The sequence below is a fragment of the Kwoniella shivajii genome, chromosome 2 (assembly GCF_035658355.1).
Source record: "Kwoniella shivajii chromosome 2, complete sequence".
Taxonomy (NCBI): Eukaryota; Fungi; Basidiomycota; class Tremellomycetes; order Tremellales; family Cryptococcaceae; genus Kwoniella; species Kwoniella shivajii.
In genome coordinates, this window is record NC_085909.1 from 2,201,578 (window position 1) to 2,224,250 (window position 22,673).

Consider the following 22,673-nt stretch of genomic DNA (forward strand, 5'->3'; position numbering starts at 1 on the left):
TTTGATGGACTGTGAGGGGAGAATGACGACTCAAAGGGTGGATGGAGATGCAAGTGATAGATGCAGTGACCAAATGGCTATATGGTCGTACAGATGAGTGTATTAAATGCTGGTTTGGTAAAGAGCGTTGCACAGATCAGGTCGTGACGAGCAGTTCCTTTGAGGAGAGATGCCAAAGTATCTTTCTGTTCTTCTTCTAATCAGGAGTAAGGAATGTGATCTTACAGGGTGTTCCTAGCAGGATAATGTTCAGTCTGTGCGATGGGCGGAGTCGGTCGAGTAAAGAGTGGTAAGATGAGAAGGAATAAGGTTAAAAGATGTTGTTGAAGAATACCCAAAATGCACCTCCCATTCAATTCCCCATGTAAACAAAACAACAAAACACATATTACGTACACAGAAAGTGAAAAAGAAAGGGGGGGGCGACGCGCCTGGACCCTTTTCGCCATTACTCATCCCACGTGTTCTACAGTTATTACGTGTTTTGTTTCAGCTTTTTTATACTACGAAGTTATGTAATCATAATTACAGTAGGTATATTTACATGAGAATATGATGTTCAAGCTGAGAAATAATATAGATGCATACAACATGTGTAATAGCTGAGCTCGAAGACAGTGTCAAAAGAAGCTCCTCGCCCCATTTATCGCCATCCAACCCAACCTACCCAACGAGCTTTCTTACCATCCCAATTACCCATTGATTTCTCACTCAATCTGACAATGGTCCAAGGGCCGGAAGGGTCGTTCATCCAAGTCTCGAGGAACAGTGTAAGCTGTACGGAGGTAATAAGCATATCAGCTATTGGTCTCATGTACTGCCACATCGTAGTAGGAGCTGAAGGACTCACGACATCTGCAGACCTCAATTCAATCACAACCCAAATGACTGTTTTACCACCTCTTGGACAATATTTACCAAACGTGTCTACTAAAGGTTGAACAAGGTGTTCATTGTATATACAGTCTACCGCTAAAATCATATCATACTGTTGTTTTCGGCTATTTCCATTATCATGGTTTTCATCTTTAGCTATTATATCGTTAGGAGATGGAAGTAGCCATGATTCAGGATGTCTCTTTCTTTCTTCTGAAACGGCGATCCAGTCAATTTCTTCGATATTGACTGATCCATTTACATGTTTCATCTCCTGTTTCCCCTTGGAGCTAGATTTGTTCGATAGTTTGGCATCTTCTTTAGAGCTCACATCGCCTACGATGGAAATCCCATTCAGGCCAAGGTTTCTTTTAACCAGTTTCAGGTTTTCTAATCTATCACTGGCTGTGAACACTTTACAGATACGTGAGAGTAACACTGATAATAAGCCTGTTCCAGATCCTAATTCAAGTACTGAAGCACTTTTCAATGTCTCTAAATCAAGTATTGGTATGTCAACTCCTCCTGTTGATGGTTGGTGATATTGACGCAGGAGAATTGTGGAAAGATATAATGATGACCTCCAAAGTATACTGCCTATGTTCGAGTGTTCAACGATACTGCGTCTTTTGATATCATAAACTCGCTTTTCACTCACCAGTATCCCCTTTTGGTCCTTTCAACATTCCCAAATCCTGTTGTATTTTGACGGAAATACTTTCATTTGCTGTATTTCCGGTTGTTGAATTCAAAGACGAATTCTTATATTTCCTTTTAGACCTTTTGTCCAGCTTTAGCTTCACGTCATCAAACGTGAGTGTAGGTGGTGAAAGGTCTATCGTGATTTCCAGTACACTTTCGTTGGAATTCAAGAATCCTAATCCACCTGAATGAGGATCTGTATCTTTCATCGATTTGTCGGATGAGACAGATGCTAAAGACATGTAGAGTTCCATGATCTACTCCTCAGATGATCAGCTTAGTGCACCTTGAAGCCTCTATCTCGGTATTCACATCAGATTCTCACCTCTTCATCTGCATCTTCCACCAATACACCTTCATCAAAATTGAATAACCCATTAGGACATCTCGGCGTTTCAGTGGATGAAATGGTGGTTGGGCGTATTGAAGAAACCATTGGTACGTGTGGACTCTAGGCTATCTCAGCAACTTCATGATGCGCATCACCTTCTGTCTGTCGAGCTTGTTATTCGAGCTTGCTTTTGGCTGGACAGATGAGAGATGAGATATGAGATATGAGAGATAAGACTGACATGAGCGTTGTTGAGAGTTAAGATTATTTTTGGTGAAACTCGATTATGGTATTTCCGACGGAACTTCCAGTTCTTGAATTCAAACGTTCACAACGTGAAAAATGTCAACATGACATGACATTTCTCAATATACCGACCTTGGTCTATCAATATCATAGTCATCAACAAGGGCTCACTTTGATCTTACTGTCCTATCTGAGATTCGGACAGATGATATAGTCATCGCAAAACAATGTTACCACCCCCACCGGCATCACGTAAATCGTCCTATGCATATTCTCATTCTCAGCCTCATTATTCAACTCTAAGTACCTCACCTACAAATACGACTTTGGGACGTGGACATGGGAGGATACCATCGTTCCGAATAGCGGCTGAGCACGTGCTGGGATTGGATAACGAGGATGAGGACGAAAATGGGGATTTGAATGAGGAAGGTGAAGGAATCGATGACGAGGATAATGGAGAGAGGGAAAGGGGCTTGGAGGAAACTTTGGAAAAAATCGGATTCGGTATGTGTCTGTTCATCTCGCTACACCGACCCGTAAAATTTCTCACTGATAAGCTTGCTCATGGTCCCTTTTGTCATAGGCGCATATCAGTGGAGATTGCTTGTGAGCTTCCATTATACAGAGTCGAAGGCTTCGAGCTGACAAAGATTCCTCAACAAAAGGCATTATGCGGTTTCGGCTGGATGTCCGATAATTCAGCTTTACAATGTATAGGTACGTAACTCCCGCATAATATCATCCATCCTGGCTGTTCTCGACCTCTGCCAGCATTTGATAAGGGTAAAATAGCTGGTGTAGCATGTACTAACCTCGTTTGTCTGGTCACGGTTTAGCTGTGATATTACCTCGAGTCCAGGTACATTTCAACCTCTCATCAAAAGTAGTTGGACTGCTATCGGCCTCGACTATGGCTGGGGTAAGTGATTTCATCCACCTCAAGCATTGCTATCAGGCGCTGAAACAACATGCTTGTCATATTTCTCCATAGATGATGATAGGAGCAGTTGCTTGGGGAGTTATATCAGACTTATTAGGTCGTGCATTGCCCTTTAATGCCACTCTATTTTTGACTGCTGTATTCGGTATAGCAGCTAGCTTCAGTCCGAATTTCGGTGTGCTGTGCTGCTGGATGTTCTTATTAGGTAGTGCTGTAGGGTGAGTGACGTTGATTTAGCGGTGAATGTGCTAGCTTAAATCGATTTATTATTGCCTATACAGCGGCTCAATGCCAACGGACGGTACACTATTCCTCGAAAATCTTCCACATAGTAAACAATATCTCTTAACGCTATTATCCGTATTCTTCTCCCTCGGGGCTGTACTCAGTTCAGTGGTCAGCTTGATATTCTTACCTGGGCACAGCTGTAGTACTTTTGAAGGATGTGACGTTCCGGCTGGAGATAATGAAGGTTGGAGAAGAGTCATGTTTGTATTGGGGTTGTTTGTAAGTAAACCTTTATCAACTGTAAAGCGCGTATAATACGATTGTCTGACAACTGAATCCTGTGAGTAGAATCTAGCTTGTGCATTTGCAAGATGGTTTTTATTTCGATTACATGAGTCACCGAGATATTTGGTCATAAATGGAAGAGAAGCAGAAGCTGTAGTAGCATTACAAGCGATAGCAACATTCAATTCACATGAAATGGATATACAAAGAGAAGATGTCCAAACTACTGAAAATGTAGAAATAAATATGTCAAATGGGAATGAGACTCATGGTGGTGATGTGCCAGACAGATATGACAAGAAGAATTCGGAATTACCAAGTCCAAATCTACTTAGTAATGGAATTGGAGATGAACGAAGTGAATTACCTAGATGGAGTAATGATGTTACACCTGAAGGAGGTATAGGAAGATATGGTGGATTAGGTGTTGGACCGATAATAAATGGTAGTAGGAGAGAACCCATAAGATTAGGTTCAGCGTTTTACGCTCCTTCAACTCCTGGCATACCTGACGATCTGGAAGAACATAATAGATTCGATAAATCTTTTGCTGCTGCCGCCGTTAACAACTCTCATACAAGGGGAAATGAAAATGAAGAGGGACAAGTCCTTTTTGATAGTAATCATGACAACGAGAATGATGATGATGAAAGAGTAGAAAAAGATCGATGGTCGAATGGAAACAATCTGAAAAGGAAACAATTGAAATGGTGGGAATCTTGGTTGGAACAAATGAAAAAACTCTTCGTGCCGCAATGGAGAAAAACAGTGATTCTTATGTGGATCATTTGGGGTGCGACTAGTTTCGGTGAGTGGTGCCTTGCTCGCTCTGATTACTCTATATCACAAACACGTAGAAGAGGATGTGAAGAATGAGGGAACTTTTCGCAGACTCGTCAACTGACATATTGCCCAATCATAGGATACACCATGTTCAACGTATGGCTACCTAGTGTACTGGAGAGCAAAGCTTCTGGAGAAGGAGATGAAGCTATCAAGGAAGCTTTAGGTGATTACGTACTATATTCTCGTGAGTACAGGTTTACTATGAAATCTGAGAAACAATGGCTGATACAGTGTAATGCTCGTGTAGTTGCTGGTTGTCCAGGTTCCATCGTAGGTGACCAACGGTCACTGTCCAAATACCCCTCTCCTGCTGGCACTGATCTTCTGTTTCTCACTTGAATAGATCGGCGCATGGATGATTCAAACTCAATTAGGAAGACGTAAATCCCTAGCAATCTGTACATTAGCGACTGGCTTATCAACTTTTGCATTTATCAATGTGGAAGCTAAATGGGCAGTAGTAGTCAGCTCAATGCTAATTTCCGCTGCGGCTACTGCTATGTATGCTGTATTATGTGAGTTCGAGTTCGATATCGGACAGATTGAGCTCTTCCATGTGGGACCCACGAATGGCTTTTAACAATCTTATGGCCTTAACGTCCCAGTCGCTGATGATGTTTTCGTAGATGGTATGACGCCCGAAACTTTCGGTACGAGTATAAGAGGAACCGCATGTGGTACTTCTGCAGCTTTGAGTAGATTGTAAGTTGATTTATACCAAGTACTCCTCAATGATTCGATTTTATAATGTGAGACAAGCTAAACCTGTCATTTTGATCTCAGTACCGGTGTTATGGCCCCTGTATCAGCAGGATTCTTACTATCTATATCACCTTCATTACCTGTGTTTGTATCTGCGGCTATTTTTGTAGTGACAGCAGGTTGTTCACTGGCATTACCTTTCGAAAGAGTAGGTGGTGGGAAAAGTACTGGTGGTTTGATGCATTAGAAGAACATTATCAACCAATAGATGGGAAGGCAAGGAAAGACGATGAAAGTAATGATTAACGATACCTATCATGTATGTGTATGTACTATGACAATCTTTAACGATACCGGCCATGTATATGAGACGAAAATATCAAAAAAGGTGAACAAAGTACATTGTGTTAAGTTGGTAGCTAGAGATCAATAGACAGGCGCTATATTTCAGCTGTGAGTCGTTAGGATAACGGTCGCTCTAGGTGTTTGTGACTCTCAAAGATATGTGAGAAATGATCGAAACTATGATTAGGGCATTCACACATTATCTGTGCCAAATCAATCAAGCTTATCCCATCTGTTGGATAGTAAGACATACTGTCAGTCTTCCCGTTCCGTTTGACCAGCTCGAACGTCCTTTAGACGTTTCGTTTCAAACTGTATCAGTACATGTGAGCGTGATATAGATCTTGCATCATGCACAAGAAGATCTATCAAGAACGTCATCAAAGCAATTCACATTCCCCCAGATACTCTATTTTGAACTCTTATTAGTGTTCTGTTCGGTGTAAATTGCACTCTATCACCTCCTTTGTTCGTATCTCACAAGTCGTGTGCGTGAATTTCTCAGCTTTATAATACGTTACATCCAATAACGAAAGAGATCTTGGACAGTTAGAGTTGATCCCGAGAAACAAACACTAGCCTAAAATGTGTCTTCGATCACATTCACTTTCTTTGCATTCCAAAGTAACAAAACTCTAAACTGACTGATACAGTTTATGGTCATTTCGAGTGGAAGCGTGTAAAATGGTCGGGAACGTCGTCATCCACGCTGGTTTTACCTCGTTAGGCTTATGAAGATGGAGAAGGACACGCCGATACGTCAAGCCTCAATATCGTATGTACCCTCAATGGAGGAAAAAGATCATCGTGCAAGAATGTTTCTGTCCCTAGGTGGAGGCGAGTCAGTAACCAGGAATTAAATAACAAGAGGCCCAGGAACCAAGGATCAGAGCCCCTGTAGTTTTCCCAAGATCCGCATTCGGATTTTCATCGATTGCCATACGCTGAAAGCAAACAGACCCCAAACATCTTGAACATGTTGTATTGGCGGGATTGGAACATTCTGCAAAAGAAAGGTTCCTTAGGAAGCTTAAAAGTGGGAAATGGCGATCAGAGACATGTCTGGAATCAGGTCCACATTGGTTTTGCAAATACCTGCCACGTCGACCTGACTTTGACCTTGTCCTTGTCCTTGACCTGACCGTAGATAGACTTTCATATGATGTGCCTAACATCATTCAGAATTCTGCAAACCTAAACAGCACTAAACAAGTGCAACACTTCTTTGTCCGATGACCGCAACGAGAAAGTGCCTTCACCATCTCTGGCCAAGACAGTATAAAACTCAGATCGAGATGCATATTCTTTGAGATCATAACGAGACACATATTAACTCATCATCACAAGAACTGGGTAACAGCATTGGAAAGGCCACAGTGGCTGATTACATCAGTATGAGTGGTTCTGCAAAAGGATATTACGAGAATTGGGCTAAAACCTCACTTGATATGTTCGAATCCCGTTGAGTGGAAGCAGAATGTGCTCTCGGCAAGGAGATCTGACAATTATTCCAAATCGATCTAGCTTATGAATAGCACTAATAAGCAATCAATAAGCAATCAAGTTGCGATCCATGCTGAAACTCGCCTAACCTGCAGCGAATAAGTCAACTTCGAAATGCAAAGAAATATCGGGTAAAAGAAAGTGCGAAAAACAGATCTAGGTGAATATTTTCATTTGAGTCGAGCGCAAATAGATTATACAAAGTTTCGATCATACAGATCTATCAGTCTAGCTTATGGGGATGTGAGTGATCACATCCAGACAACTGATTCAAGGAGCATCGATGTGAGAGGATCTTGCACCAATCTCGTTGTCGCTAAATTGAATCAGTCATTTCAGGAGTTGAGCCAAAGGAACCAGCTATGCTCGCCACACAGAGACATCTTTCAACGCATCTAACTTAATGTATGGACCCCTCGCCATTCCGGTGAGGCAGAGAGAATAGTCAGGAAAAGAGGTTATTCGTGATGCGGAGATGTGCGATTGGCATGACAACGTACAGCTTTATGCAAGAATACCGGCAACGGGCTACTCAATCAATCTCATCCAAAAAAACACCAACCCGTAGTTCCAAAGGTGGAGGTGATTTTGTAATGTGGAAATGATTGGTTACTTACGAGAGATGGCGTTGGGCCAAGGGATTATGCAGTCTTTCCAAGATTTGAAACGAGCTTTCAATTGGGATGGTGACTTATGTCACAGATATGCCTTGCTCTTTGCGTTCCTTCCCAAACTTCGATCTCGTGGCAAGGACACAGATCGAGAAAAAGAAGGAATCTATACTTTTGAAAGACGCGTGTGACCTTTTTTGTGGAGAAATTAGGCAATATTAACGTTATTTTCCTTTTCTTTTAAAATGGGGCTTAGCCCACGAAGATTTCAGGAATGTGAACGACGATCTTCAGCACATGCCCCCATGCCTTTGAAAGGTCTTGTCATATTCGGAGAAGTGGAGGACCAACTCTAAAAAAATGTTTTGTATAAGCAGAACATTTCCCTCGTATCTCATCGTACGCTTGACCTTTACACGGTCGTAAGAAAATTGGTGGACCCGAACTCGCATCCGTCCGCAAATGACAAAATGTCTGCCACTCGATCACCTAAAAGGCCTAGGTGTATTCTGTTTGTTTGTTTTTCGCTCATATCGCTAGAGGAACGAGCAACGCCATGATCTTTTCATTCAGGTCAAGGGGTACGTTTGAACGATGAAAGCTTAATTCACCTACCGAAAGCTTGACTGTTTGGCCTATTGACGAATCGTGATCGCAGTCCTGAACGTATGTCACTCCTTTCGTCTGTGCATGCCAGTTTGTCGACTCAGTGACGATGTCAAGGTGGCACATGCGAAACTAGTGCAGGTTAAAATACTACGCCATATGAAACGGCTATCAGGGCTAACTGACAATCTAGCTATCTCACAAATGCAAACCTGTTTTGCTACCCCGTATTATGAGATGGAACAATTCCGTCATTTAATCTGAATCGTCTTTGGGGAGGGTATGGTGCAAAAGAGCGTCTAACCGTTTCAGGCATGTTATGGATTGATCTGAATCAAATAGAAAATCACGTCTTTCCTCTAGCGGTGATGCAGCTTCCTCGATTTCCTTCTTCACGTTCCTTCCCTGCATATCAGGAACAAGCCACACCTCGCGACATAGGGATCATAGAACAATCTCTTCTTTGGGACCTGCGTAAATCCGAAGGAAAAAGGCGTTTGCTTCCGTAGTTCGGACCCTTTTGATCTTTCTTCGGCTTTTGTGCTGATAAACTCCTATGTCTGCTGAACTCAGGGCGAAGTGAGTCTTGGTTCTCTCGTACTTCGAATCTGCGGGACCTTGCGAGCAAAAAGTGGGCCCTTGTTCCTTGGACCAGTAACCAGGGCTGGGATTTATTTCTGTCTTGTTTTGTTTCGCTGGGTTCATGAGTTGCGTAAAATCGCAGCTCCCTCGTTCAGGGCGTAGAAATCTAACGTATTCGGTGAGTTTGTTGGGCGTTCAAGGTCTGAGAGAGAGTTGCGTAGACCTCCCCGTCAATTTTTCTTTTTTTTTAGCTTAACAATGCACATATTACCACGTACTCCCTTTTGCTGACTGAGCTTAAGCTTGTAAATGTTCCCAAAGTCGCTGTGTTGTCGTAAACTTGCTTCTCGTCTTTCCATTTTCTAGAAACACAAGAATTCAATTCTATTTTTTCTCTTTTACATCTTATTTCTTAGTTCAAAACTTTGCGTCGTCGAAACGGTTACTCTCTTTAATCTCTCAAATACCATCCTAGACATCTCACTACGTCGTCTTGTGTGTAAATAAGCTTTCCCATCCATTTACGACACCTAGAAAGCTTCGCCATACCTTATCTCCTATCGACCTGTGTTCCTTCACCTAAAGTTCACATACCGTTCAAAGCTCTCGATCACGCCAGTTTGATCACATAAATATCTGACGGTCTCCATTCTGGATCTTCTCTTTATAATCTCAAGACCCAACATCTACGACATTGAAACGAAACGACACGGCCATACAATCAATTGATAAACAGCATTTTATTCAATAGCCACATCGCCATATCCCTATAATAGACATCACCTTACCTTTGAAATAATACTTAATTACCAACATTAATCCAAGATGAGCGCCTCAACATCAACAAACCCCGCTGGCGGGCTTCCTTTACTCATCGACAACGGTACCCTTGAACTCACTTCGGTGATTGGCACCGGTGCATACGGAGTTGTATATCTTGCAGTAGACTATAAATACGCTCAACCATTGTGGCGTGCGGTCAAATGTCTTCGTCGGCATGGTCTTGATTCTCGACAAAGACATTTCCAACGTCGTGAGATTGCCCTTCACAGATTGGCATCGGCACACCCTAGTATCATTGCCATGGACAGGATGATTGAAGAAGGCGACAACGTATATGTAGTGATGGAATTCGGAGATGAAGGTGACTTGTTCGCCATGATCACTGACAAACAACGAGTAAGTTTCAGGCACTCTTGTCTCAGTACCACCAAAGCTAATGCCCCTTTTTGCTTTCTCTTAGTATGTCGGCGATGACGAACTCATACGTGATGTATTCCTGCAACTGCTGGACGGAGTAGCTTGGCTTCATTCTCTTGGCATCAGTCATCGTGATATCAAACCAGAAAATATCGTATGTTCGCAAGACGGAACACGAGTACGCATCTGTGATTTCGGTCTTGCAACATCTGAGCAGGAATCAAGCGAGTTTGGATGTGGTTCCACATTCTACATTGCCCCAGGTAAGTCACCCGCACTTCAATCTGTCATATCCCCCCATGCTAATGAATACCGTCCGCAGAATGCCTCGGTGACTGGTTTCCCGAAAACACATCATACCCTACACGACCTGTAGATGTCTGGTCTCTCGGAGTGATACTGGTGAATCTCGTCTGTGGTCGAAATCCTTGGAGAATCGCATCACCGTCTGATGAATCATTCAACTCATTCCTCAATGATCCCACGTTCCTTCGACGTATCCTTCCCATATCATCACAGTGCCTTTTTGTCCTCCAACAAATATTCACCATCGACCCTGCTGAACGAATATCCCTTGCTGCTCTTCGAAAACTTGTCTTGGAAGTCGAGACATTCTCAATGGGAGAAGAAGAACTTCGATATGCCCACTACGCTGCTCAAAACCCTTCAAACGTATCCACTCCACAATATCAAAGTGTAGATGCGCTCATGCCTGTACAAGAGATTCCCGAAGAATTGGAATGGCAAGCGGAAGAAACGGTTTTTGGATTTGACGAGTTGGAGACACCATCGTTAAGAGCCGACTCGGGACCACTGTCATCCCCTGTTCATCGATCACGGTCCTCCTCGTCAAACGGTGGCTCCTTACCTCCTACACCTCAACTTGTAGCTGAAGGTGGACTTACTCTACCTAATCAACAATATCATCAACACCATCATTTCTTCGAAGCACTGAAAGGAGTAACTTCTTCATCAATATCAGAGTTGCGAGTAAATCCCATATCGCCTGATATCGCCTTGGCAACATCCCCGAATCCTTTCTTTAGATAATCTCTACATCATGACATAGGTTTTACTGGTTATTAGTATTCGGATATACGGGCTATACATGTCCCATCTCATTCAACATGATCTTACGATCTCTGTAATAACGCATATAAGCATCTTTCTATATCTCAGATACATATCTTTTGTACATCATATATATAAAATATACATACTACATACGGGCATCACATTGTAACTCTTTGTTGGTTCAAATTAGACTTTTCTAATCGGATTATAGAGGAAACGGTTTGGATGCTTTTTTGTATTACTACTGTAGTCCCCTCATTAATTGCAGCACAGCATGCATGGCAATTACAGTTTATTTGTTGCTCTTTCAGCTTGCGCTTTGCATTCTTGTTTCGCAGTTCCGCAAGTTCCAAGGATCATTCCAAGCTGTGCCACTCGATTTGATAGCATTGGCCTGTTTCTTGGTATCAAGGTTTTTCAGGTTCATTATATCATCTAACGGCCAAGTAGCCAAGTCATGTGGCTTGAGACCAAGAGGAAACTAACCAGGAGTACGTACTTATCAGGTTTTGTACGTATTAAACTGAAAAATCGCTCAAATCTTGACGTCGTACGTTAATTCAGTTTATTTTTTTTTGTTTTCACATGTGATCGAAAAATATCCCGACGTTCCTCAAACCTTGTATTTCCCAGGCGAAAAAGAGTTTTGTTCCTTCATTTCGTTTCTGAATATCGTTAGAGTGCAATTTAGATAACGGGGATAAACTCAGATCGAAGGTTCTTTTTCTTCTGTTCTCCGTGATTGCATCATCAAGATGACAATTGATCAGCGCAGCGTCGTACTACCCTCGAATACAAATCTGATATGGTCATTTTCTCGGATCATTAGTCGTTACAAGAACAAGGTTCAAAGTTCAACGTCAACGTTTCTCTAGATCATCAAGACAAAAAGGCTCATCATCCATTCTCTGGGATATCTAGGCACTGTCCCGAGGAATGAGTGTGCGTATGCTCTCATAAAGTAATTGAAATTCGAAAGAGTCTGAATAAGCTTATCAAATACGTTCGCTGGAAATGAACCTGCTTTTCCGCTCAAAACATTGTGCATATCTCGTCATAACCCTTATTTTTTCGATAGAAGATCATGTACGTAGCACACGTAAGGAGTTGCATACTCCCAATCTCGTTGCCATCGTCCCAATCACTACTCTGCACCCTTCTATCTGCGTTCATGGTAAGCGTTTTCTCGAAACTGCGCGATTTTCATACGGAAACCCCTACGTACCGATAGGAATCCCGCTCAAAAGCTGAACAGATAAACTTGTTATCATAACCCCTCCCCGATCATTGGTTCCCGTGGGGCGGTCGAGATCGTTTGGACTGGCTTCCCCATGGAGTGTCGACGGTGTCTGCACATGGGCTTCTCACATATTGGAAGATTCGACTCGAAGCCTTCTTGACAAGATTTTTTTCTTCCTTCATCCTTTGAAGCCTTTTTGAATAGCAGTCACTGCCCCCTCTCCCAAGGACCATCTTTCCAATCTGGTGTGACTGGCAGTAGTTGTCATGCTGTCTGTCTCGATCATCGAAGCGAGCAATTCGATTCACACTGAGCGCAAAGCCAGCTTCATTGCCTTGCACGACGTCGATGTCGTGCCAGCTTCTGGTGTCCGAAGTCGCCGACATGAGAAGCCTGCGCCACCCAGAGTTTTATTTCCACCGATAGCAGCATTGCTTCATTCAAGTGATGACTTCCACCCCCTCGGATGTGTTTGAAAAAAAAAAGTCAATTTTTCTGGCTGGCTCATCTCATCGTGTCTGTTCGTATGACAGCACAAGAATGGAAAGATCCTCCGGATAACGTATCCTCTGTTTTGGTAGAGTCAGTGTTACATCCAAATACGCTGGATGTTATTGCCATCGGATTGCATCGCATTTGCACGTTGCTTTACTGGGGCAAATGCAGGGTAAAAGCGGTTCACATCAAGCTTCATTCTCTATTCGTTGTAGAATAGCAACACTGATTTTGACTCACTATAGCCACCAGTGAAGGGAAACCTACTCACTCCGAATACATTCCAGACTTTTGTTGGCACATCAATTGCTTGCTCTCGCTCAAACATCAGACCTTTCGATGATGCCAAAAAGGTCTTCTCCTGTATCTTCAGTTGGCAGTATGACGTGAACCCAACGAACGTGGCAGTCTGATGAAAAGGAGAAATTACCCAAAGGAGGGGGTATGTCATTCTCCCGTGCCTCAAAACCTGATTCCCATATAAAGTTTATCGTTTTCCAAGTCGAAAGGGTGTTTTTGAGCTTGTCCACGCATCTGCCTGGCTCTGAGCCATTCGTTTCTCTCTTAGGGTATTCATTTCCAAGTAATGTACCATTTAGACGCGTTCTGGGACCCGTACTCGTACTTACAGATGCAGAAGCAAAGACAGGCACGAGAGACAGAAAGAGTGGATTGAATTCGAATTCAAATCGTTAACGATAAGAATATTCATTCTGTACCAGAACTCGTACAGTACATGAACATCAACATTGAGATATGATTACGATAGACGTCTTTTATGATCTATGATACTTGCATAATAATAGTTTACTTATCTATCACATTCTTCCATTTACACTTGTTTCCCATCGCCCAATCAAAGCCTATGGTTCTCCCTTTTAAACTTTAGGAGATTTGCCGAGAATAATCTGAAATCATCTGGATGACGAAAGTTGTTGTGAACAGAAGAGAGTTTTTGGTTTGATCTGGGCATGAAATTGGAGTAGAAGAGATCACCCTTGAATCCGATGATCTGAAGAAACAAATGACACTCGTATTCGCGATACTCGAGTATGGCTCCATTCACTTTTTTGAGATCTAATCAAGATCGTGACAAAGAACAAAATATCGCATCTTCCTCATCAACAACGACTACCTCAATCCAATCCTCTGATGTATCATCGAATCCAACATCGAACAATCAACAATCCATACAATTCACACATCCTTTCACATCCACATCTTCATCAAGTAATCCCAATTCTAATCTGAATTCAAATTTCGGTTCGAGTATAAATCCATCATCCGCGATCGCAAACTCAAACGCAAATGCAAATGCAAATGCAAACACAAATACGACGATAGCATCCGAATCACCTACTTCCAAATATCATCCATCTAGATTATTACGTCGTAAAGCAAGTTTAAACAATAAATCGAATGATACTCCAACTTTCACAGATTCAGATCCTCTCCCTTCATCTTCCCAATCACAATCACAATCACCAGCACCGTCCCCTTTATTCTCACCTTCAGATGGTTCAGGAGCATATGTGAATGGGTCAAATACGAATGTACATGCAAACACGACTTCACGTTTGGAACCACCTGTTTCACCACGTAGATTACCTTCTTCTCCTAGAATATTCCCGCCTTCACCAAGAGGATTCTTCTTTGACAACGCCAATAACAATAGCAAAGAAAGTGGTAATACTGAAAGAGACAAATTTCATACACATCCAAGAAGAGGATCTGAAACAGCCAGACAATTCATAAATTCATCGACACCTTCATATTCAGCAAATAACAACAATGGATTACATTCGCCTACGTCATCTAGAAGATCAGCTTTTGTCTATAACGGTAGACTGACTAGTGAAGGAGATGAAGAAGTTGTCATTATCCCTTCAGCGCAATCGGCGTCAAAGACTGCGAGCAATCATCGAGAAGGAGAGGATCTTTCAACCAATTTAGCTGCATTAGGTCTGGGCTCAGCTTTAGGAGCAGATTCGAAATTTGAGACCACACAAACTCTACCAGTATCCTCTTCATTACCTAAGGTCCTAGATGGTGGATTAGGCTCAGGAAGTGGAAATGGTTTCGGATTACTGTATAAGAGGTCTGATCATCAAACTCACCCACGAAATCCAAATGCGGAAGCAGAAGCAGAAGCAGAAGCAGATGGATATGGATATGGATATGGATATAACAGACCTCCAACACCGCCTGATTCTGCAAAACTCCTAAATGTTAATACGTACGCGGCAACGACGACGATGTCGACGACGACGACACCTTTCTATCCTACTGCTTTATCACCACCACGCAGACCGATGCCAAGATCACCGAGAGCTATGGCCAATCAGAATCAGCGTAGTCAAACTCCGACGTCAAATTATAGTAACAACAGACCTGAAACGCCACCTAGTGTAGGAATGCATCAAGCTTTATCTGCCGTAGGTGGACCGTCAACAACAACCACTAAGGTGACAAATAGTTATACTGCTTCCACGCCCAATCTACGTAAATATTCCGATATATCACCTTATCCTCCTTCTTCAATCCATGATCAAGAGTACGAATATGAACACGGGCGTCGTGATCATACATCATCACCTACACCCGGATCGGGATTGAGACAAAAAAGAAGAGGATCAGAAAAACCAAAGATTACCGCAGAATGGTTAGCTCGTAAACCTTCTTCATCATCAACTACGGCATCACCTTTATCCAACCATAATCGCAAACATCGTCCATCATTATCAGTCGATCATGATCGAGTCAGATCTAAATCAAACGAATCACCTTCCTCATCTTCTTCATCTCATATATTACCTTCTACACCTACACGAAAAGGATCATTAGGTGAATCACCAAAAATAATATCACATCACAAAACAGAAATTGAAGCAAGCATGAGAGCTGATTCTCCTTCTATCTCGGGTACGATTTCGGCGTTGAGACCAAAGATTGATTCATCTTCATCCAACTTGGAATCAGATACGGATGCGTTATCGTCAGATGTAGATGGGGATGGTCAAATAGGATTAAATCCGCGTAGACGTTCATTGTTACTTACACCTTCTAAAGGTACACAAAAGGCCACTACCGCTGCAAACACAGGTTTAGGTGGATATCAAGTGATAGTGAATTGCATTGATAATGGGCATAATAGTGGAAGTAATCTCAAAACGGACCATGAGAATGGAGAAGAAGATGAAGATGGGAATGATGAAATCAAATGGGAAGTAATCATAAAAAGACAATCTAATCAATCAGCAAATAATACTTCAACAAGTCCGTTGCAGTTATCGACTAACGGAAGTATAGCCCAAGCTCCAATATCAGCAAGTTCGATCAACCTGAGTCTGGCTTTAGATCAACCTACTGGTAAATTAGTTTTCATCTCTTTCCCGATGGATATTCACGCTACTCCAACTAGAAGAAGGAGACCAAGTACTGTCACCAGATCGAATGGGTTTGGAATCTCTTCTCCTGCTTTCAATTCAACCGGTAATGGTAATAACAATAGACCTTGTACACCTCCAAATCAGATTCAAAGCGAGTCAGGGATGGATAGTGGTTTGACTCGAACACCTTCATCAAGAAGAAAGCCTCCACCCCCTTGGCCTTCACCAAAAACAGAAAAACCAATATCACCCCCAGGATCTCCTAGAGACGTTTTCACTCCTAAAAAGCGAGGAACACCTCTTAGGATGGGGGTCGATGGAGATCTCCTCAACAAAGTCACTAGAGCAGAGGCGCCGGAATGAGTCATGGCACTATCAATAGATCATTAGACTTATTATCTTAGTTCCAAGTAGAAAGTAGATGGACCCAGTCCTTCAATGCATATGCAAAACACCATCTATATACATAATTGTATTCTATAAAATTCATTCATCGTTTCTTGGAAAAGGATACCACGGCGTATCTGTTTGGAATCAGCATTTGCCCCTGATTGGTAGCAGCAAGGATATTGGTCACACTTACTTTCCTGATACTCTCCAGTCGGGGGCTTCTTTATTTAATCTCTCTTCTACACCTTCCTCTAATCCAACGCTAATGTAGAGGTGATTCGTCAGCGTGATGAGCCTGACATGGGAAGATCATAGCTCACATAGTATCTGCCTTATTGGTTCGTAAACTCAATAAAGTTATTTTTCCTGCCAGGGGCCCTATTGACATCGACGTTGTAATCAGTATATCTCTCACCAGTCCTGAGTGGTCCTCTTCGACCTACCAAGAGCAGTTTCGAAAGGGGTAGTCGTAGGCCACCAAGCATCTCCTACCAATCTGTTCCATTCCAGGAGATGTTAGCGTTTCGAACTGACAGATACGCTTTTGACGCGAGGATTCACTTACTTTCTGTAATTCAGATCACCTTTGAAAATCACTAAATCGGATTTCCTCAATTCAGCCAAAGTACCAGGTGCTATTTGTGGTAAATCTTGGAAAGCATATTGAGTAGTCCAGAATCTACCTAACGCCGTGGCTTTTCCAAGTTTCGTATCTTCCGGCACCGATAATTTGAATTTGCCAGTCGATAAATGAGTTTTCCATCTTGTTGCTAAAGTTTTCAATCCATCTAAATCTTCCGATGAAAGAGGGGTGGACGCGTGAGATGCAAAGAATGATGTATCAAGAAGGGATTCGATTGCCCAACTGCGACCGAAGACCGGTGAGTCATGAATTTACATATTTGGACGTTAGGCATTTTGGGATGTAGACTCACGAGAAGTCGTATGGGAGGACATCTGAGACGAACCAAGGGATCGCTTTGGGGCTAAGCAAGCACAATCAGCCTGTTATACTAGACGGGGACTCTTGAGTAGGCGATAAATTACTGGAATATCACTTGATCTACAAAAGGTGTGCAAGAAACCAAGAAATCTGCTAAAATGAGATCCGTGAAAAGCTTTTTCCATGCCAAAATCGTTAGCATCTCCTAAGATGGATATCGTATGAACAACTCTGCCCACCTCAAATCCAGCTGTGAATCCGATGGCTTATCAGCACGGTTAAGAGCAAGTCAGTATAAGTAATTGTGTTGCTTACCATTGTCCAGAATAAAGTCAACTCTTGCATTCTTAACAGTCTTCAGGTGATCCCATGTTTTGCTCAAGTCATTCCTCAAAATGAACTTTGCCTGTTCAGCTTGAGCTGCTGATCCTACAGCCTGTAGCTTTTGTAGATCTTCAAATTTGAGGTCTATAAGCAGAGAGAGATCCTAGCACAGAACTGTTTTAGCTTGATCGTCGAGTAGGCAGCACACGTTAAGCAGATCAGGTATACTTACGGTAGCGTTTCCCCATAGATCAGCTTGTACCATTTCCCTAGGTGGACTATCAGCTTCAGAAACCTTTTATTAGAGTAACAAGACCTGTAGCTCACAAGAACGCAATCTCCAGAGCGGAACCAGGTTTCTCGTAATCTTTGTCAAAGTCCTCTTTTTCCTCTACAGCCTGATTTATTGCTTTTGCGAGGTCTGCAAGGAAAGTTCGTGTCAGTAATTAGTAAAACTTGTAGAAGAAGATGGACTGAAATCATCTGAAAGTTACTCACGAACGATAGCTGTTGAGCTCGATTTATATGTTTCAGCTTTTTGCTCAAAGAATGGATCATACTCTTTCCAATGAACCGTTGAGGCGAAATAGCTTCGAAGACGACGGTATCTATGTTGCACCAGAGTAGCAAATTAGCGATGAAATGCATGCATAACCGTCTTGAAAATGCCTGTCTTGGAAAGATGCCGTTACACTCACACATAACATTCAGCGAAGAGCCAATTCATAGTGCTCCATCTTCTATCTTCATCTGGATATGTGTTCAATTCATCGTTATAACAACCTTGATTGATGTCACCATCAGTTGATATAGGTCTAGCCAGATCAGCGTCATCAGCACTCATGCAAACATGCTGAGCGGGTTCGGAGTGAGGAGTGGAATAAGGACTCACGTCAAAGCTGCATTGTGGCCCATATCATATTTCATTTGACTGATTTGACTGATAATCTTCTTTCCTTCTGTAAGTTTAGCTTCACTTGTACTGGTGGGTTTCATTGATAATTCGTGATTGGCATTTGCGACAGCTGACACCACGTTGGTGAGAACGACAGGCCATCTACAATAGTGAATCAGTAAGGCATTTAGGACCTTGTCAGAGTGAGGTTCATGTCGCTTACCGCTTTACCAATGTCGTATAGGCAAAACTGCACTCGCTTCAGTCAGCCTACGCAAGATGATTGGCATGACGAAAGAGTGATACGTGAGCTCACCTATCTTTATCCTTTGGTGACACGCGATCATATGGAAGCTGAAATAGCTCTGGGAACGGCATGTTGACAATCTGTTTGGTATTTCGTGAATAGGGGGATGGAGAAGAGGGTGTTTTATGACATCTATTGATACATCTTTTTCTGAACTCTTGTCACAGATGATTTTAACGTTATGTTTCAGGAGGGATTCCAGAGACATTCTATTACGTAATTGGCCCTTCTCCAGCACATCACAGTTCAGCATATTCACTGCCGCATCTACAGATCTATGCATCTGTTCATCTGCTAACCCATGCTACATGTACCAATCGGATACCCTGTGAGGATGCATGGAGAAATCAACCTTATTCTTCTCTCATTCCGTGCATATCTTGTCGATTGAAGCATAGAACGGAAGCAAAAAAAGCAGAAATCTTCGTTTGCCAAAGTGGAGGTTCTTCATCGTTTCAATCTCTCTTTCTGACATTCGATCAGATAATCATATACTATCTCTTCATCAAATTACTTATTCCCTACACATAGAACTGTCAATACACTGTCAATGATTCCTTTGATACTGTATGCTTCTGAGACTGGAAATGCTCAAGATACAGCTGAAAGAGTAGCTCGATCATTTCGAGCTCAAGGCAGGAAAGTAACATGTCAATCGATGGATACTTTCCCCATCTCATCCTTAATCCACGTTCCCTTATTAATCTTGATCACGTCAACTCATGGAAGAGGCGATCCACCACCTGCGATGTTACCTCTATGGAACGCTCTATTGAGATCGAATTTACCTGAAGATATATTAGAAGATGTGCACTTCTCCTTATTCGGTTTAGGTGACAGTTCATACGAAAGATTCTGTTATGCCGGTAAAATTCTGGCTAGACGTATGGAAGGCCTAGGTGCAAACAAACTGAGTGAATATGGCTGGGGTGATGAGAGATCTCCTAATGGGTGAGCTACTTCGCCCATTTGAAAACTGAATAGCTTGATTGATGCCAACTGGGTTATTGGTCACTAGGATTGAAGACGCTTTCTTACCATGGCTGAAACAAACACTGGATCTATTCTTACCTTACCTGCCAATATCATCAGAATTTCAACCCGTGTCTTCGATAGACCTACCGCCACCGATATACTCTTTGACGCCCATCGCTGAATCGTCGAGAAACGGGTTTCAACGAGATAGTGATATTCCCATTGATCTCGATCGACTTTCTATCTCTCCAACGTCAGATGAACTCGTCGCTCCTACTCGCGTTGAAGATGAACTCCGTAAGAAAGGTGAGGGAATAACAAAACCTGATGATTGGGTATGGACCACACTGAAAAAGATCGAAAGAGTTACGAAAGATGATTGGTGGCAGGATGTAAGAGAAATTGAATTTGAATTTGAAGATGAATCATTGTGAGTATCCATCAGCCAAGATCTCCTTACTACTTGATTTGTTGATAAGAATCGTATGGTAGGAAGCCATATCTGCCCGGATCGATATGTTCTCTTCAACCTCAGTCAAGCGAAGCCGATGTTGATTCCTTTCTAGAACTGATGGATCTGGAACCACAGGCCGAAATACCTATGACTATCAAATCTCTGCTTGAAGGTTAGTTGTCAATAAGCTACGAAACATCATCTCAGTCGATGGTCCAACTTTGCGCATATGTGTTGACAACTCCGTCTTGTGTTAGAACAACATCTTCCATTACACCTCCCGCCATTAAACAAGCCCACCACACTGCGCTCACTACTGACGAATCATCTTGATATACATTGTTCGCCGCGTAAAAGCTTTTTTGAGTGGTTGAGGAGACTTTCACTTGATGAGCGAGAACAGGAAAGATTAGATGAGTTCATAGCTGATCCGGTAAGTAATTCAGTTCATCAGACCAACTCTAGCATCGACACCATTTCGAGCTTCTCATCATGTGGTGGGCTGACATGACATTTTCTGTGTGTGATAGGACGAGATACACACATATGCTACTCGACCTTCTAGAACAATAGTGGAGACTCTAGCAGATTTCCGACAAACGAAAATCCCGTTATCACATCTCCTCGAAATCTTGCCGCCTCTGAGGAGAAGACAGTTCTCAATAGCCAGTTCGTGGGAGGTATGTTGCATCCTTTATCCTCTATATAATGTATATTATCTGACAATGGGAAATAGGCACATCCCGGCAAAGTGCAATTGTTGGTCGCTCTGGTTGAATATAAAACGAATCTGAAGATACCGAGAAAAGGTTTATGCTCACGTTGGTTAGACGAATTGACTGTTGGTAAGTACACTCTTCATCTGTATCACGACATAAGATTATCATAATAATTAACGATGTATAAATAGGAACGAGAATACCGATACATATCAGTCAACCCACGTTATTCTTACCGCCGAATCCAGAGATCCCTGTGATACTGGTTGGACCGGGCACAGGTGTAGCTCCTATGAGAGCTTTCGTGGAAGCTCGTGTCAAGCAAGGCGCAAAAGAAAGTAAGTGGCATTGCTGGTTTGTAAGCCTGAGAGGATACTGATGTGCGCAAATCCCAGACACTGCACTGTATTTCGGATGTCGATCGAAAAACGCCGATTTTTATTTTTCGTCTGAGTGGGAAGGATATGCCATGCGGGGCGTCAATATACACGTCGCAGCAAGTAGAGATCAAGGAGAGAAAGTGTATGTGCAACAGCTCATCAAAGAGAACAAAGAACAGGTAAAGAATTGGATAGTGGATAGAAGTGGCTATGTTTATATTTCAGGGTGAGTTACAATATCAGGCAATGCAGAGATAACCATTCCGCCATCTTCACAAACCTATCCAATCGGAATGCTAATGCTGTCGTTCACCCATAGGTCATCGAACGCAATGCCTAGAGAAGTGAGAGAAGCTATAGCTTGGTGTATAAGTGAGCAAGGTGCCGGCGATCTCACAGAAGGAGAAGCTAAAGAGTATGTGGAACAGATGTTTGAGGATAAAAGAGGCGGTGAAGAGAGTTGGTGACGATCATCCCATAACATATGTAGTACCCAGCATAGATTCATAGACGGTCTTCCCCAAACAATGTTGTATGCATTTTTCCATCCGATGTCACGAATAGGACTACTGTTCTCAGTGACTTTTTGATCGCTACCGTAGTTTCCATTGTTCTTTCATCTTGATGCTGTGGTGTGATCACGTAAAATGAGTGCCTACGTCGGTCCCAACTTTAACCTTTAGGTTTGTTTCGAACAGTCTGTGTTTGGTTCCCAATTGTCGATCAACAGGCTTGAGATATCTATCTATCGGTCATTCAGCTCCAATACAAATCATAACAACGTCTCGTCGGTTGACCAGATAGAGGGGGAAAGTTAGTGTCCAACCAGTTTCAACATCAATAAAGACGTAAATAGAAATACGCGATTGGTCGGATGAAGCAGTCCTGATCTGCAATTCATTTAAAGATTTGTATCGCATCTTTCGTTGGTATTTCTAGGTCAAGCGACTTGTGTATATGTCGATCATCTGATTCATCAACATCGCATCGCCATCTAGATTTGCCTCGGTCTCTCGCTACTTGTCATCCAGAGGGATTGTCGGATTAGTTTCTTTGGAGAATAGTAGTGGAACAAGACAAAT

The 22,673-nt window shown here is 42.5% G+C and overlaps 6 protein-coding genes across 6 annotated transcripts; 4 read left to right on the forward strand and 2 right to left on the reverse strand.

The window, feature by feature from the left end:
- Positions 1 to 643: 643 nt before the first annotated feature.
- IL334_002169 (uncharacterized protein) lies at positions 644 to 2,014 on the reverse strand (the record flags this gene model as incomplete). The annotated part of the gene is made up of 4 exons (XM_062933915.1): positions 644 to 775; positions 851 to 1,473; positions 1,535 to 1,835; positions 1,904 to 2,014. The coding sequence occupies 4 exons, from the start codon at positions 2,012 to 2,014 to the stop codon at positions 644 to 646; spliced, it is 1,167 nt and encodes a 388-aa protein (XP_062789966.1).
- Positions 2,015 to 2,382: 368 nt separating this feature from the next.
- Positions 2,383 to 5,406, forward strand: IL334_002170 (uncharacterized protein; the record flags this gene model as incomplete). Its single annotated transcript, XM_062933916.1, has 12 exons — positions 2,383 to 2,662; positions 2,742 to 2,764; positions 2,824 to 2,875; positions 2,995 to 3,077; positions 3,150 to 3,316; positions 3,380 to 3,605; positions 3,675 to 4,419; positions 4,534 to 4,641; positions 4,705 to 4,727; positions 4,801 to 4,972; positions 5,084 to 5,159; positions 5,241 to 5,406. 12 exons carry the CDS (start codon positions 2,383 to 2,385, stop codon positions 5,404 to 5,406), a joined length of 2,121 nt encoding a protein of 706 aa, XP_062789967.1.
- A 4,225-nt stretch (positions 5,407 to 9,631) lies between these two features.
- IL334_002171 (uncharacterized protein) lies at positions 9,632 to 11,056 on the forward strand (the record flags this gene model as incomplete). The annotated part of the gene is made up of 3 exons (XM_062933917.1): positions 9,632 to 9,985; positions 10,050 to 10,269; positions 10,329 to 11,056. The coding sequence occupies 3 exons, from the start codon at positions 9,632 to 9,634 to the stop codon at positions 11,054 to 11,056; spliced, it is 1,302 nt and encodes a 433-aa protein (XP_062789968.1).
- Positions 11,057 to 13,867: 2,811 nt separating this feature from the next.
- IL334_002172 (uncharacterized protein) lies at positions 13,868 to 16,567 on the forward strand (the record flags this gene model as incomplete). The annotated part of the gene is made up of 1 exon (XM_062933918.1): positions 13,868 to 16,567. One exon carries the CDS (start codon positions 13,868 to 13,870, stop codon positions 16,565 to 16,567), a length of 2,700 nt encoding a protein of 899 aa, XP_062789969.1.
- A 127-nt stretch (positions 16,568 to 16,694) lies between these two features.
- Positions 16,695 to 19,134, reverse strand: IL334_002173 (uncharacterized protein; the record flags this gene model as incomplete). Its single annotated transcript, XM_062933919.1, has 16 exons — positions 16,695 to 16,728; positions 16,788 to 16,856; positions 16,915 to 16,972; positions 17,038 to 17,090; positions 17,160 to 17,459; positions 17,530 to 17,580; positions 17,642 to 17,712; positions 17,777 to 17,802; positions 17,853 to 18,024; positions 18,094 to 18,130; positions 18,189 to 18,282; positions 18,360 to 18,469; positions 18,560 to 18,676; positions 18,754 to 18,918; positions 18,980 to 19,006; positions 19,073 to 19,134. 16 exons carry the CDS (start codon positions 19,132 to 19,134, stop codon positions 16,695 to 16,697), a joined length of 1,446 nt encoding a protein of 481 aa, XP_062789970.1.
- A 479-nt stretch (positions 19,135 to 19,613) lies between these two features.
- On the forward strand, positions 19,614 to 22,058 carry IL334_002174 (NADPH-dependent diflavin oxidoreductase 1; the record flags this gene model as incomplete). The annotated part of the gene is made up of 9 exons (XM_062933920.1): positions 19,614 to 20,014; positions 20,082 to 20,468; positions 20,531 to 20,664; positions 20,750 to 20,925; positions 21,023 to 21,172; positions 21,229 to 21,337; positions 21,403 to 21,549; positions 21,607 to 21,817; positions 21,911 to 22,058. The coding sequence occupies 9 exons, from the start codon at positions 19,614 to 19,616 to the stop codon at positions 22,056 to 22,058; spliced, it is 1,863 nt and encodes a 620-aa protein (XP_062789971.1).
- Between the last annotated feature and the right edge of the window lie 615 nt (positions 22,059 to 22,673).